General features: G+C 48.1%; 1 protein-coding gene across 3 annotated transcripts in view; it reads right to left on the reverse strand.

Moving 5' to 3' along the window:
• ENO4 (enolase 4) overlaps positions 1-15,544 on the reverse strand; it is a 506,130-nt gene extending 490,586 nt beyond the window's left edge. Inside the window, exon 1 of one of the 3 annotated variants that reach the window (XM_085603160.1) lies at positions 15,246-15,544. In XM_085603160.1, the coding sequence (XP_085459286.1) occupies positions 15,246-15,422 (177 nt within the window). In that variant the 5' untranslated portion in view covers positions 15,423-15,544. The remainder of the gene's footprint in view (positions 1-15,245) is intronic. The other 2 variants (XM_085603154.1, XM_085603150.1) reach the window with 2 other exon arrangements.
• Between the last annotated feature and the right edge of the window lie 298 nt (positions 15,545-15,842).

Below are 15,842 nucleotides of genomic sequence, written 5' to 3' on the forward strand. Positions count from 1 at the left end.
TGGAACGCACTTCACAAAGGTTAACTGCGTAGTGTGCAACCCGGTCACTACTTTTGTTTATAGCACATTCACCCGCCTGGGCCGGGCGCGGACCAAGGGGTATAAATAAAGGGTGACGTCAGCGCCCGTGGCTGATGGCAGGGACAGAGCTCCTGTGTGGCTGTCACCATTATTAGCACGGACCACAGTATAGGCCTCCCGTTCCCTAGACACATTATACCCCCCAATATAAGCCCCCACAACACTGGCGACGAGGGCAGTTGTACGTCATCGTGTACACGGCGGTGAATACCGTGAATTGGCAGTGTGGCTGTTGGCGGTGCTCCGCTGCATTCACCGGCGTGAGACAGGTGGGCAAGGAGGCCCGTGCGCTGGTTGCCAAGAGCTGGCTTGCGGAAGAGCCCACCGGTGAAGAGAGTCTGTCCGTCGTGGTGCTGAGGCCGAAAAACAGCGAGTGCGCTGCCATACCTCAGGTACGCTTGGCAAATAACATGTGTGTGAGCAAGGCATGGCCGGCGTGGGCTGCAGCTGGTGCGAGGAGAGAGACATGGACTGCGTGTTTCCTCTGCGGGGTGGAGAGAAGGTTTCCCCAGCGTGCACGGCCCTGGTTAACCTGTAATTGGTGCTGATGGGCAGGCCAGTAAGCAGCACGCGCAGCATGGGAGCAGCAGGGCAGTCAGGCCAGAAGGAAGAACAAGAGCCCAGGGCACTGAAAGCGGCCCGCTAAGGGCTGGGAGACTGAGTGGCCCATCCATCCACCAACAGAAAAGAAAAAGTGTTAAGGGATCCACAAAGAGGAGGGGGCAGCCTACACATCCACAACCACCACAGGGAACACCACCACTATCCTCATTGTTAAGCCCATCAGGGTGCAGGGAGAGGCAGGATGTCGCACTAGGCAGAGGGAGACAACTCAGCAGTGGTGGAACAAGGCCTGCGCACTACACTAAATGCATTACCGCCATTCAGCCAACTGGTGGACCCGGCTACAGCGGCGCCCAGATGGCGCAAGTGGATTGGCCAACTAGAGAACAATTTTGTAGCGGTGAGGGAAACTAATGGCGCCGTCAAGAGGGCCACCATGCTCCACATGGGAGGAGATGAACTACACAAACTGTTCCTGGACCTACCAGACACATTGGACAGGAATGATTCGACAAAGCGGTGAGAGCGCTAGACCGGTACTTCGACCCTCAAGTTAATCCTGACTTTGAACACTTTTAATTGCGTCAGGCAAAGCAGAGAGAAGAAGAGTCAGTAGACATGTTTTTCACGCGGCTGCGCAAGCTGCCCAGTTTGTGTACTGGTATAGACAAGCCACTAGAGATCAGAGCCCAGTTCATCCAAGGCTGCAAGTCGTCGGATCTGCGGAAACTCATCCTGCGACAGCCAGGAATATCTCTGGACGACATCCTAGTTCTAGGAAGATCTCATGAAACTAGCAGACGCCCGAGCCGGAGAAATGGAGATGGCACTGGCAAGAAGGTCAACAGGGGGAGCGCATGCGCACGCGGTCGTGGTCAAAGAAGAGAGGGTGGACGCCATCAGGAAGGGACCCGGTCGAAGAAGAGGAGGTGTGCCGCTCAGGAAGTCGAGGATGCAGATATAGCGGCTTGGATAGTCACCCGCCGAGAGGGTGTCCGGCTCAAGGGAAAGTGTGTCTATAGTGCGGAAAGTTTAGACATTTCGCAAAAGTATGCATGAGTGCATCCAGGGCACCAGCACCAGGAACTAAGACGTGGAAATATGGAGCACCTAAACAGATGGTCCATGCAGCAGAAGCAGTGGAGGACGTGGAGGGTCGATTCCAGAACATGAGGATAACGGAGGATGACGAAGAGGGCGAGGTGTTCATGATATCCTACACAGGCAGAACTAACTCCAGGAAAAGACCACCCCCAATGTGTTTGATTGGGATAGGGGAAAATAGAATCACGTTGTTGATAGACACTGGAGCATCAGTAAATATCCTCGATACAGAGCAAAATGACCTGCTCACACCCAAACCCCCGCTACAGAGCACCAGAGCTAAAATCTTCACTTACGGCGGAGACACCCCCATCCCGCTCCAAGGAATGATTGAAGTCGAGGTCACTCATGGAGACCGATCAGCCGTGACCCGATTTCACATAAGAAGAGACAGTGCAGGCACCCTAATAGGCTGTCACTCTGCAGAAGATTAAGGATTGGTAATGTTTGCCCAACAAATACACCAATCTTATGCAGACAAGATCATGGCAGAGTTCCCTAGCCTATTCGAAGGTTTAGGGTGTTTGAAGGGGTCAAAGTGAAGTTGCATATAGACAAAACTGTCAAGCCCATGGCGTTGAGACATCGGAGAGTGCCATTTCACCTACGGCCACTGGTGGAAGCAGAATTGGAAAAGGTGGAAAAGGCGGGGGTGATTGAGAAGGTGTCGTGGTCCACCCCGCTTGTGATAGCACCAAAGCCAAACAACCAGTTGCGATAAGACTGTGTGTGGACATGCGCCTGCCGAACGCCGCTTGTAAAAGAGGACAGCACATCACTCCCACAATAGATGAGAGGGTGGCAGATATCAACGGAGCACAGTGGTTTTCAAAAGTCAACCTCAATTCTGGGTATCACCAGTTGCTGCTTGAGAACTACTTTTCCACTCACGTAGGATTGCAGTGGTTCAAGCGACTCAGCCTTGGGGTAACTTCCACGGCAGAGGTATTCCAGGATGGCATCCGAGGAGCACTATCCGGCCTCATGGGAGTGATAAATGTGAGTGCTGATGTGCTGATCTTCTCCAAGTCCATCGAAGAACACCATGAGCGAGTACGAGCCACCCTTCAATGCCTCGTTGATCAGGGGCTAACGCTGCACCGAGAGAAGTGCCAGTTCTATGCCAACGAAGTAGAATTCTTCGGCTACCGGTTCTGGACGAAAGGATTACAGGTGGACCTGACAAAGGTGGTAGCGATCAGGGCAGCAACCACGCCTCAGAATCACTCCAAGATGAGAAGCTTCCTCGGCATGGATAAATATTGTGGACAGTTTATTTCCCACCTGGCTACACTGTCGGAGCTGCTGAGGACGCTCATAAAGGACGGGACATGGCAATGGATGGGACATGGCAATGGACGGGGGAGGCAGCAAAGGCGTTTCAAGACATCAAAGGAGCGTTTCTGCAAGGATCAAATTGGCGTATTTCAAACCAGGGCACCCCACAGAACTGGAAGTTGACGCGAGCCTGGTTGGCCTAGGGGCAGTACTCCTGCAGCAAGGTGGGGAGTAGGACTGGGTGCCGATTGCATATGCAGCAGAGCATTGACAGCGGTGGAGACTCGATACGCCCAGATTGAGAGGGAGGCGCTGACGATAAGGTGGGCTTGTCAGCATTTCGACATTTATCTCTGTGGGCATTGATTCAAAGTCGTGACAGACCACAAACCCTTGGTTCCCCTGTTTACTCGGACGGCAAGTAGTAGACCCCCAAGCATAGAAAGGTGGGCAGTTCAGATCCAAAATTCCAACTTCGAGGTGGTTTATCGACGAGGAGCCAACAACCCGGTGGATAACCTGTTGCGACACCCGCTGACACCAGCACGAGACAGCCGACTGAAGTGGAAGAAGGGGCTGAGTCATTCATCAAGCATGTCACGGGAGCGTCCTGTCCCCGAGTTATATTGCTGGAAGAGATTCGGACAGCCACTGATGAGGATGAATGCCTAGTGGCCGTAAAGGAAACGCTACGAAGCCATGCATGGAGAAATTTCTTGGACGGAGTGAGCAGGAGGACGGAAGAAGACAGAGAAGGTTGGATGGGGGTATGGAGATGCAGAGACGAGCTTAGCGAGAGTAGTGAGGGGATCATCCTCAGGCCAACGGTGGTTTAGAGAGACTCATGCGGACAATTAACAAGGCCCTACGAATTGGAGTGGCTCAGCGAGAGAATGTCAAAGAGTGTCTGCATCGATTTCTAAGAGCGTACAGGGAAACACCCCACAGCACCACCGGGTGTCCCCGAGTGACCTCATAATGACACGGGCAGTAAGAGACGAAGTACCAGTGAGTGGAGAATGGGAGCATGGCACCATGGACAAGGAGGCAGTGCACGCAAAAAGAACAACCGCTAACAATGTCGTCAGTAGAAGAAGAAGAGTTAAGACAGTTACACTCCATAGGGGAGACCGGGTAATAGTGAAAGACAGACACCCAGGTTCGAAATTCAGAACTCCGTTTGAGTCAGAGCCCTGGGAGGTGGTGGAAGTACAAGGAACTATGGTGACGGCTCAAAGAGGAGAGAGGAGAATAGCGTGGAACTTGTCGTGGTTTAAAAGGTTGGTACTACTAACCCAGGGTCATCAGGAGGATCGAGAGTCAGTACAACCAGAAGGCGGACAGAATGAAGGAACTGAAGGGGAAAACACTGTCACGGCTACCCCAGGGAGTGAGCGTGAAGTGGAAGGAGAGGCAACTCAACAGGGAGGAGGAAACACTTTGAGGCCAGTAGCCAGTGCATCCCAACGGAAAGGACCGTATCAGGTGCGAGATAATCCCAGACCAAGCCAGAAACTGAGAGACTATGGGTGTTGAAGAACAGGAGGCACCTCCGAAGAAGTTGGAAATTACAGACTGTTGTTGTTCCTGTTGTATTTATTATGTTAATTTATTATTTTAGTTTGTTGTTTACATCAAGATGGATAAGGAGGGATGTAGTGCGTCACCCGGCCACTACTATTGTTTGTAGCACATTCACTCTCCTGGGCTGGGCGTGGACAAGGGGGTATAAATAAAGGGTGTCGTCAGCGCTCGTGGCTGACGGTACGGACAGAGCTCCTGTGTGGTTGTCCCCATTATTAGCGCTGCTCATACTAACGACCTCCCGTTCCCTAGACACATTATACCCCACAACAAACTGGTCATCTTTCAGTTGCTTATTTCCATATTTGGTTGTTAAAATGATACTACTGAGGTGAAATCCTCTGTCTCCATTCTCTTGCTCTGCTTTTTCTCTCCTCTTTCACTCGTTTTTTCCCTCACTTCTATCGCCACCCTTCACTCTCCTTCTGTGTCTTTCCTCCGTTTTCACTCGTTTTTTACCCTCATCTCAATCTCCCCCTTTCACTTTCCTGTGTCCTCTGTGTCTTTCCTCCACTCTTTCTTGCACTTTTGCTGCCTTATTTGCACTTTTCTCTCTCTTTTTTCCTTTTTCAGCCCGTTTTTCCCCGCCGCTGCTGTCCCCGCGGCCCCTCCCCCCAGCACGACCAGTGCAACCGGCCAAATCCACCTCCCCTCCCCGCTCCCACCTCCCAGCTGTACAGCCCTCCCCGACCCCTACTTAATGGCAGCCGCTGCGGGGACAGGCGAGCAAGACCACTGACTCATGGTCAGTGAAATTGCTCTCCCTCCCTCACAGCTCCACCATTAAGTGAGGCCTGCCCCTGCACTATCAAGTGTTGGTTTGAGGCTCTCCTCCACCCGCAGGTTTCCCTGCGCCTCATCCCTAGTGGTCCAGTGGACCTCTGTCTCCATTCTCTTGCTCTGCTTTTTCTCTCCTCTTTCACTCGTTTTTTTCCCTCACTTCTATCTCCCCCCTTCACTCTCCTTCTGGGTCTTTCCTCCTTTTTCTGTCGTTTTCCCCTCATTTCAAGCTCCCCCCTTCACTCTCCTTCTGTGTCTTCCCTCCGTTTTTCACTCGTTCTTTACCCTCATCTCAATCTCCCCCTTTTACTCTCCTGTGTCCTCTGTGTCTTTCCTCCACTCTTTCTTGTACTTTTTCTGTTGTTTCCTCCCCATTTCAAGCTCCCCCCTTCACTCTCCTTCTGTGTCTTTCCTCCACTCTTTCTTGCACTTTTGCTGCCTTATTTGCACTTTTCTCTCTCTTTTTGCCTTTTTCCTTTTGCCTTTTTCAGCCCGTTTTCCCCGCCGCTGCTGCCCCGGCGGCCCCTCCCCCCAGCACGACCAGTGCGCCTGGCCAAATCCAGCTCCCCTCCCCGCTCCCGCCTCCCAGCTGTCCAGCCCTCCCCGACCCCTACTTAATGGCGGCCCCTGCGCGGCCGCGCCACCGGGGCGCCAAAGGCAAGCCTGTCTGTGCCCGTCTGCGACCCGACTGCGACCGGCGCCAGGAACCCATGATCTCTGCACCGCCAACGCTACGACGCAGTGGCACTCCACGCTCTCAACCCAGGCCGCAACAACAACTGCAAGCTAACATCACCAGCCGACACTCACGGACCCTTCAGCTGTCACCGCTGCCGGCACACCTGCAGCACTGCCAAGACCACTGACCCAGCGCAATCCGCCCGCAAGAACACAACCGAACCGAAGACCCTGCAAAGCATCCTCCTCAACGTCCGATCCCTCCACAAACACGCCACCAAAATCTGGGACCTCCTCAACAGCACTACTCCGGACATAGCATTCTTGACCGAAACCTGGACCAACACCACCTCGGGACCGGACATCGCCCTCGCCATTCCCCAAGGATACAAGATCTCCAGGAAGGACTGCCCCACCCACCCAGGAGGAAGAATCGCCATCGTCCACAAATCCACCCTCCGCCTCAGCACACTCCCCGGCGAGCCCACAGACCTGATGGAACACCTTCACTTCAAGATACTGGCCAGCCCTACCTCCACCCTCCGACGAACCCTCATCTACCAACCACCTGGACTCCACAGACTTTTTGCCAACTCCATCACGGACATCATCTCCCCGCATGCCATCGTGTCCACCAACTACACCCTACTGGGAGACCTCAACTTCCACCTCGACAACCAACTGGACCCCAGCACCACATCCCTCCTGGACAACCTCCACAACATTGGACTCTGCCAGATCGTGACCGAACCCACGCACTCAGCAGGACACACCCTCGACCCCCTCTTCACAACAGGAAATTCCATCACCTTCAGCCACACCACCAAACTCCCATGGACTGACCATTGATGCGTCCACTTCACCTTCAGAACACCCACCATCCACAGACACCAGCACCTGCTCCCAAGATGAAACTGGACCAGCTAACCTCATCACTCAGCAACTCCACCCCAACCATCGCAGAAAACGACGACGCCAACACCGCAGCCCGAACCCTGCACAGATGGATCTCCGACAGCGCCAACACCATAGCCCCCCTCATGAAAAACCACAACACCCACGCCAAGAAAGCTAGATGGTTCACCACCGAACTTCGAGAGTCCAGACGCACTTGCCACCGCCTCGAAAAGGCCTGGAGGAACACTAAATCCACAGAAGCCCACAACAACTTCAGAGCCGCCACCAACGCCCACCACCAACTCATCAGAAAAACGAGAAAAAAAGCGATTGAAGACAGAATCTCCACTCATGCACACAACAGCAAAGAACTCTTCAATGTCATCAAGGAGTTCGCCCAACCAACTAGCGAGTCCACCAACATCCCTCCCTCACAAGACCTCCGCGACAAACTCAGCACCTTTTTCCACCACAAAATCAAGAGCATCTACAACAACTTCGACGAAGACAACCAAAACACTGAACCCTCACCAACCACCCCCGACAACCCGAAGCCAGCGATCGACAACTGGACAGCCCTCACCACCGAAGACACACTGAAGACGATGAAGTCAATCCACTCCAGGGCCCCCACGCACCCCTGCCCCCACCACATTTTCAACAGACCCGCCGACACCATCGCACCCATGCTCTGCCACATCATCAACCGCTCCCTGGCAACCACCTCATTCCCTGACGACTGGAAACATCCTGGAGATCAACCCCCTCCTGAAGAACCCTCGGCGAACCCCGACCTCAAAAACTACAGACCCATCTCCCTGCTCCCGTTCCCAGCGAAAGTCATCGAGAAAGCCATCAAAAGCCAACTCACCACATTCATCGAAGAGCACAACATCCTCGACTCCTCCCAATCCGGCTTCACAAAAAAACACAGTACGGAAACCGCCCTCCTCGCCGCAACAGACGACATCCGTACCTTACTGGACAAAGGAGAAACAGCAGCCCTCATCCTCCTCGACCTCTCAGCAGCGTTTGACACAGTCTCTCACCACACCCTAATACGCAGACTCCACGACGCAGGGATCCAGGACAAGGCCCTCAACTAGATCCGCTCCTTCCTCTCCGGCAGAACGCAGCGGGTCAGACTCCCCCCTTTCCTCTCAGACCCTACACCTACCGAGTCCCCCAGGGGTCCTCCCTCAGCCCTACGCTCTTCAACATCTACATGGCTCCGCTCGCCCCATCGTCAGAACCAACGGACTCAACATTGTGTCATACGCAGACGACACCAAACTCATCCTCTCCCTATCCAATGAACCCAACACCGCCAGACACAACTTTCGAGAGGGCATGGAAGCCGTCGCCAAATGGATGAAAAACAGCTGCCTACAACTAAACACCAACAAAACGGAAGTACTCATCATGGGCCCAAACCCAGATGCCTGGAATGACACCTGGTGGCCCCCGCCCTCGGAAGCCCGCCTACGCCCACGGACCACGCACGCAACCTGGGATTCATCCTGGACTCAGAGCTCAAAATGGACCGCCAGATCAACTCTGTCTCGTTCTCCTACGTCCACACCCTCCACCTCCTACGTAAGACCTTCAAATGGATCCCCCTCAAACACAGAAATACCGTCACTCACTCCTTGGTCACCAACAGGCTCGACTACGGCAATGCACTCTATGCCGAAATAAACAAAATCCTCACCCATAAGCTACAGAACATCCAAAACGCCGCCGCAAGACTGGTCCTCAACCTGCCAAGACACTGCCACATCTCCCAGCACCTGCAAACACTCCACTGGCTCCCTATCGAAGCTAGAGTCACCTTCAAGATGCTAACTGTTGTGTTTTATTATTAGTTATGTCATGATGTCAATGTGTTCTCGCTCCTCTGCCTTCTGCTCTCGCTCCACGATTCCACGTCGGTTTATGTTCTAGAGTGTGGAGCTGTGGATGGTGAGCTGAGGGAAGAGAGCAGAGGTGTTTCTCTGCTGTTCCGGAACTTATTGAAATAAAGCTTCATCTACAGAATTACCGAGTCCGTCCATCTTTACAATTGGCGACAAGGAGAAGTGAAACGGACCTACGCTGTTTACATCGGATTTCTTCAATCTTTCAACTTCAGAAGACTTCATTTAAACGACCTTCGTCAGCCATCGGTTGGGAGTGAATTCATTTAATTTTCCTGCCCACAGAGATGTGTGGAACGACGCACAGTTCGTATTTACCCGTTAATTACTTACCTTAAGTCAAAAAGAATACCCCTAACTCTCTTCCCCTAATTCAATTACCTTTGAATTTTAACTGTTAACTCGCGAGCGCCTCACCTTCACGCTTTGTCGAGTTCTGAAACACAGCTCTGTAGAGTTCGCCTCCGGTGATTCATCTCCATTCCACATTCGGTGTCAGCTTGCGTCTGACACAGATTACAGCTATACGCTATTACGCCTGGGGTCACGCGCTGTGACCTTTACGTGCCGCCATTTTAGCAGGCACCAACGCTAATTTTCGATGATGCGCACACCAGTTAATTGTTAAATTACACTACCATGTGGTTATGAAGATGCGCGCACCAAATTATTTATTTATTAGCACAGCTGTTCAACTTGATGTATAGTGATGCGCACACCAAATTAATCATTTACTTTTACACAGCTGTTTCTACTTGATGCACTCGGTGATGTGCACACCAGTTCAAGTATTTTAACGTTTACACTCGTCTCCTGCTTCTCATAAATACGCGCTATTTCTACTTGATGTTCAGTGATGCACACACAAAATTAATGATTTATTTGTATGCAGCTGTTTTTACTTGATGCACACAGTGATGTGCACACCAGATTAAGTGCTTTTACGTGCACACTTATCTCCTGCTTCGGATATTCAATTCCTTCAGTCATTTAACACTTCATCTATTGCATTGGCATCCTGCGCAGTTTTCTCTTGAGTGAGCATTTACAGATAAAACAATTTTGTTTTGGCTTTTGTTATTCTTCAGGATGACAAGTCAAAGTTATTCTATCCACCCTCCTCAAGCATTCTGGCCAGCTGGATCTGACCTATGTATGAAGTGGTCAGAATGGAAAGCCTATTTTCTTAACTTTATTGACACTATCGATGAAGATGGGAAAATGACACCTGAAATGAAAAAGAAACTCTTATTACACTCTCTTGGTCTAGGAGGGCTTAAGGCTTATGAAGAAATGTCTAAAGCTTTAGGGGGTGGCGATGTCAATGTGTTCGATGCTATTGTAAATGATTTTGACACTTACTTCGCTCCAAACGTTTGTATTGGCATTGCGAGGTTTCGTTTTTTCCACAGGAAACAAGAAGCAAATGAAACGATAGATCAATATGTTTCAGCTCTAAGAAAACTTGCTGCTGATTGTAAGTTCGATCAGTTAGTTGATCAATTTATCAGAGATCAAGTAGTCATGCATAACAAGAACCCTGCTGTACAAGACAGGTTGTGGATAAATGGAGATGCTGAATTAAAAGATATTCTGAGTATAGTCAGAAAAGCTGAAATGTCTAGCCGTAGCGCTAAGTTACTTAAACAAGATGCCGCTATCGCTGAAACTTCAGCGGAAGTAGTTAGCAAGATCAAAGCTAAAATTTCAAATTCCAAAACAATTGTTCCAGTCAAACATAAAGCTGAGACTAGTAAAAAGAAAGAGTTTATTCGTAATACCAATTTTAGATGTTACCGTTGTGACAGTCCTTCACATCTAGCATCCAGTAAAACATGTCCTGCCTTTAGGCAACGGTGTTCCAATTGTGGCATTGTAGGTCACTTCACCAAAACTTGTAAAAGGAAAGGGAGTAGTAGAAAAATTAAGTGTTTGGATGAAGCTGACTATGACTCTAGCGATGGCGAGGGAAGCATCAAGAAACTTACCATCAATGATTCTAGTGATAATTCTAAAAACTTGAATCCAAAAGAACATTTCATTTGGAATATAAAGGATTATGACAATAAGGCATCGATAAAAACATTATGTCTATTGGGGGCATTTCTGTACAAATGTATGCGGACTCTGGTTCTCCATTTACTATTGATGATGAGGTGACGTGGAAATCCCTATTTGCTGCACATTTGGGTGATAAACTCCTAGAATCTGATATTCAGCCAGAAGGATTTTCAGGAGAGAAAATAGACATGGTTGGATACAGATCTTTGGTTTTTAAATTCAAGAATAGACAGACCACTAGCAAACTGTATGTTGCTAAGAAAGGACCTGCAGTTTTGGGTTGGAAGGACCAGGGTAAATTAGATATAATTCTCAACCCTAATAGCCCAGAACCAGTCATGGTGCTTAATGAGGATGATTTGTTTTGTGAAGAAATGTTGAAGAAGTTCCCAAAAGTCTTTAAGGGGAACATAGGTAATCTTAATGATTTCGAACATCGTATTGTTTTAAAATCCAATGCTTGCCCTAAAATACATAAGGTCAGACATATTCCGGTTCTTCTTAGGGATGATGTTGAAAAAGAACTGAATAAATTAGTTAAGGCCGACATCATAGAACTCATTGAATCTGCTGAATGGATTTCTCCGGTTGTGATAGCTAGACATAGTAACAGCAAATTGAGATTATGTATTGATCTTAGGCATTTAAACAATAATATTGTTGTAGATAAATTTCCCCTTCTGAAAATCTCTGAAATGCTGTCCCTGGTGAAGAATGCCAAGTGGTTTTTGTCAATTGACTTGTCTGCTGCTTACCATCAGATTTCCTTGGCTGAGGAAAGTAAACAGTTGACAGCCTTTATCACCCCTTTTGGCTGTTTCCAATATAAAAGACTCCCATTTGGTTTAGCCTCTGCGGCAGCTATTTTTCAGAGGGTGATGTACCACTTATTTGGCCAAATCAAAAACGTCAGGTCTTTTCAAGATGATATTCTTGTTTTTGGTGCAGACTAAAATGAACATGACAAAATTTTGAATGAAGTGCTTTCTAGCTTAGAGTCTAAAGGGTTAACAGTTGAACATTCCAAGCGTAAGTTTGCTGTTAAATCCATCACGTATTTGGGCCATACTCTCAGTAAAGAAGGCATTTCCACCATACCTTCTTTGATAGAAGCAATTTGTGATGCACCCAATCCCAAGAACAAGGAAGAAGTCCGATCCTTTTTAGGATTGGCTGAATTTTACTCTAGATTTGTTAAAAAAAATTCAGCAAAAATGTTCCACATTAGACAACTTCTCAAGAATAGAGTCAAAATGTTGTGGGACGCAGAATGTCAATTGGAATTTGACATTATAAAGCGTGCAATAGTTGAAGCTCCTGCTCTCAAAGGATTTGATCCAGATTTAGATAATGTCACTGTGGATGCTAGCAACAAAGGTTTAGGTGGTGTTTTGTCCCAGATAAGAGCTGATGGCAAGGAGAATATTGTTGGTTATGCTTCCCGTGCTTTGTCTCCTTCTGAGGAAAGATTTTCTGTTATCGAAAAAGAGACTCTAGCGTGTGCATGGGCTATGGACCATTTCCGATCTTTTGTGTGGGTAAATCTTGTATAATACGTACTGATCATAAACCATTAGTCAAGTTACTCACAACAGAAGGAATTTTGAATGCCTCAGCTAGAATTGCAAGATTGTCCTTACGTTTACAAGACTACAATTATCTAATTGTGTATGTGCCTGGCAAAAAAAAACGTAATTGCCGACTTTTTGTCAAGATTGCCCATTGATATGTATGAATGTGACCGTTCTGATTTGGAAGTTGAGCAAGTCACTTTGGTTCACAATCAAGGTTTGTCTAATTTTGATGAGAAAGAATGGTCGGATGGTTATAGACTTGATTCCATTTTACAACAATTATTGTTTTTTATTAATAAGGGGTGGCCTTGCAAAAACAAACTTCCCGAAGTATTAAAAGCCTTTTGGGAAGTCAGACAGGAACTGTCTGTTACTAATGGTTCTGTTTTCGGAGGCGATAAAGTTGTTCCTCCTAACTCCTTGAGAATGAAAATTGTAAAACTTTGTCATGAGGAACACTGTGGCATTGTTAAAACTAGGCAAAGGATCAAGCAATGGTTTTGGTGGCCCGGCATTGATGTCCTAGTTGAGAGAGTGATACGTGATTGTTTTCCTTGCTGCAATTCTGATAAATCCTTAGTCACTTTGAGGCCTAAGTTAGGTGAGTCTTTTGTTCCCACCAAACCATGGCACACTGTTGCAATTGATATTATGGGTCCCATTGGTTTGGAAAGAAAGTATGTGATAGCACTCATTGATACCTTCTCAAGGTGGCCTGTCATTAAAGTGGTGAACAAAGTCACTTCAAAAGAAATTTTGAAGTTTCTTGATAGAACCTTTATTGAAGAAGGTTTGCCTGTCCAAGTTATTTCGGATAACAGAGTTCAATTCTTGTCTAATATGACCCAGGAATACTTCAAAAGAGCGGGTATTAAACACAGGACCACGTCTCTAAATAATCCTTCTGGGAATGGTATGATCGAAAGATTCAATAGAGTTTTAAAGAATTCTATTCAAATGGCAGTTCAGAATGATTGTGATTGGGAAGTAGAAATTTTCAAAATCATGTGGATGTATAGAACCACTCCTCATGATTCTTTGGAAGTTTCTCCTTTTGAAGTCATGAGAGGTCGTGGTGTAAGAACTAAGTGCAATCATGAGTGGTTATTGGAAGCTGCTTCCAGAACTGTTCCTGTTGAAGTCATCAGGTCAAGGATTGTGAACAAATGCAACAAGTACCAAGAAAAGTACAACCAGAAACATAATACTAAAGAAATTCATGTTAAGGTTGGTTCTTGGGTCAGAGTCAAGAAACCTTGGAAAACAAGTAAAGGTGAAAGCCAATATTTCAAGCCTTTAAGGGTTATCAAGGTTCTTAAAAATGCTGTACAATTGCCTAATGGTAAGGTTTGGAATCTCAAAAGAGTAGCCATTTTTCGCCCCTCTTCAAGTTGGTCTAGCAAATTCTTTCCTCTTAGATCAACTCATTCTTCTGTTCCTCATTCTGAGTGGGACATCATCACAGAGAATAGTATGTTTGCCAATTCTGATGAAAATTGTATTATTGATGTTGTTAATTCTTCTAATGTCAACAATGATGTTACTGTTTCTGGCAGTGATGTTGATGTTAATATACCATCTAGTGAAGAACAAGTATTACCGTCTTGTGGGGAACAAAGCAACATTAATGTAGACCTACCACGATGTGACAAACGCATTTGTCATAAGCCCAAATGGATGTCGTATTATGTTTATGATGATGTATCTTAGTTCTATTGTTTTGTTTAATAAGGAGGAAGATGTGTTGTGTTTTATTATTAGTTATGTCATGATGCCAATGTGTTCTCGCTCCTCTGCCTTCTGCTCTCGCTCCACGATTCCACATCGGTTTATGTTCTAGAGTGTGGAGCTGTGGATGGTGAGCTGAGGGAAGAGAGTGGAGGTGTTTCTCCGCTGTTCCGGAGCTTATTGAAATAAAGCTTCATCTACAGAATTACCGAGTCCGTCCATCTTTACACTAACCCACGCTCACAAGGCCCTCCACGACACCGGACCAGCATACCTGAACAGCCGACTCAAATTCCACGCACCCCAAAGGCCCCTACGATCAGCCCAGCTCTCCTACGCAGTGGTCCCCCGCACCAGAAAGACCAGATCGGGAGGCCGCTCATTCTCCTTCCTCACGGCCAGAGCCTAGAACGACCTTCCGCTCCACCTCAGACAGACATCACTTCCCATCTTCGCAAGAAACCTCAAAACCTGGCTCTTCGACAGACCCCCTCCTTGATGGACTGGAACCTGCGAACCCCCCCCCCCATGCCCCCAGCGCCTTGATACCCTTACGGGTGAGTAGTCGCGCTTAACAAACACCTGATTTGATCTTTGCCCAGACTATATTACAATGTGTAAAAATGACAAACTAATGAAGTAATACTATCAGCAAAATGTGCTGTGCTATGCCTCATAATTTGCCTTTTATTGCTGAATAATTTAGTTAACCCTGGCACACAATTTGGTGTTCCCTTGCCGCATAATTCCAATGATCCTGATTATTACCTCTCTTTATCCAATCACATTTTAATGGCTCCGCTCTTACCCTTCAAATACTCCCCCTGAACCTCCCCATCACTTCTCTGACCAGCATCGTCCTCCCCTCCGATCGCTGCTGTGTTTTTGTACCCATCATCCTTTCCTCCCAACCCATCTCAACACCCACTTTGCATCCACCCTGGCCAACGCCATAGCCAATGTATTTCCCTATCCGTCCCCACCTGCTCCGCCCACTCACCAGGCTTCCGTACACGTCCGGTGGCCGCTGGTAGTACACAGTGTTCAGCGCCTCCTCCAGGCGCACTGGGACCCCGTTTGCTCGGTAGAACTCGGATGCCCGTTGTTTAAGCTCATAGAACTCCCGTGCTTCGCGGGACACGCGGCAAGCCGCCGACAGGCCACCCCCGTAACTCATATCGCCTTCCTGAGTTTAACTTTCCCCAGCTGGTGTTCGTGCGCTAGTCTGGGGATGCAGCCTGGGAAGGACGCGCTAGAAGTTGCTATGCAACTAGAAGCCGGCATGGAAGACAAACCTCGCGAGATCTGGTGTTCCCCGAAGCGGCTAGCGAGCATCCCTTCTTGTCCACGGCAGAGAGTTATATTTTATGCGAATAGTGCTCGTTTTAGCCCTATATTATATTTAATGTGCACACAATAAACAACGTGATATCCGTTCATAGCATAGAAGTTAACTAAACTATCACTTTGGCGCGTCCGCCTCTCGGTAAGAGCTCCCTAGAATTATCAGCCTCAGTTGCTCATCCAGTCAAAGAGTTTTCTTTTATGCCTTACTGTAGTCCAGTTTTATTGTGTGCTTTAAAAAGAACTACAAATC

This window comes from Triturus cristatus, chromosome 1_2 (assembly GCF_964204655.1).
Source record: "Triturus cristatus chromosome 1_2, aTriCri1.1, whole genome shotgun sequence".
Taxonomy (NCBI): Eukaryota; Metazoa; Chordata; class Amphibia; order Caudata; family Salamandridae; genus Triturus; species Triturus cristatus.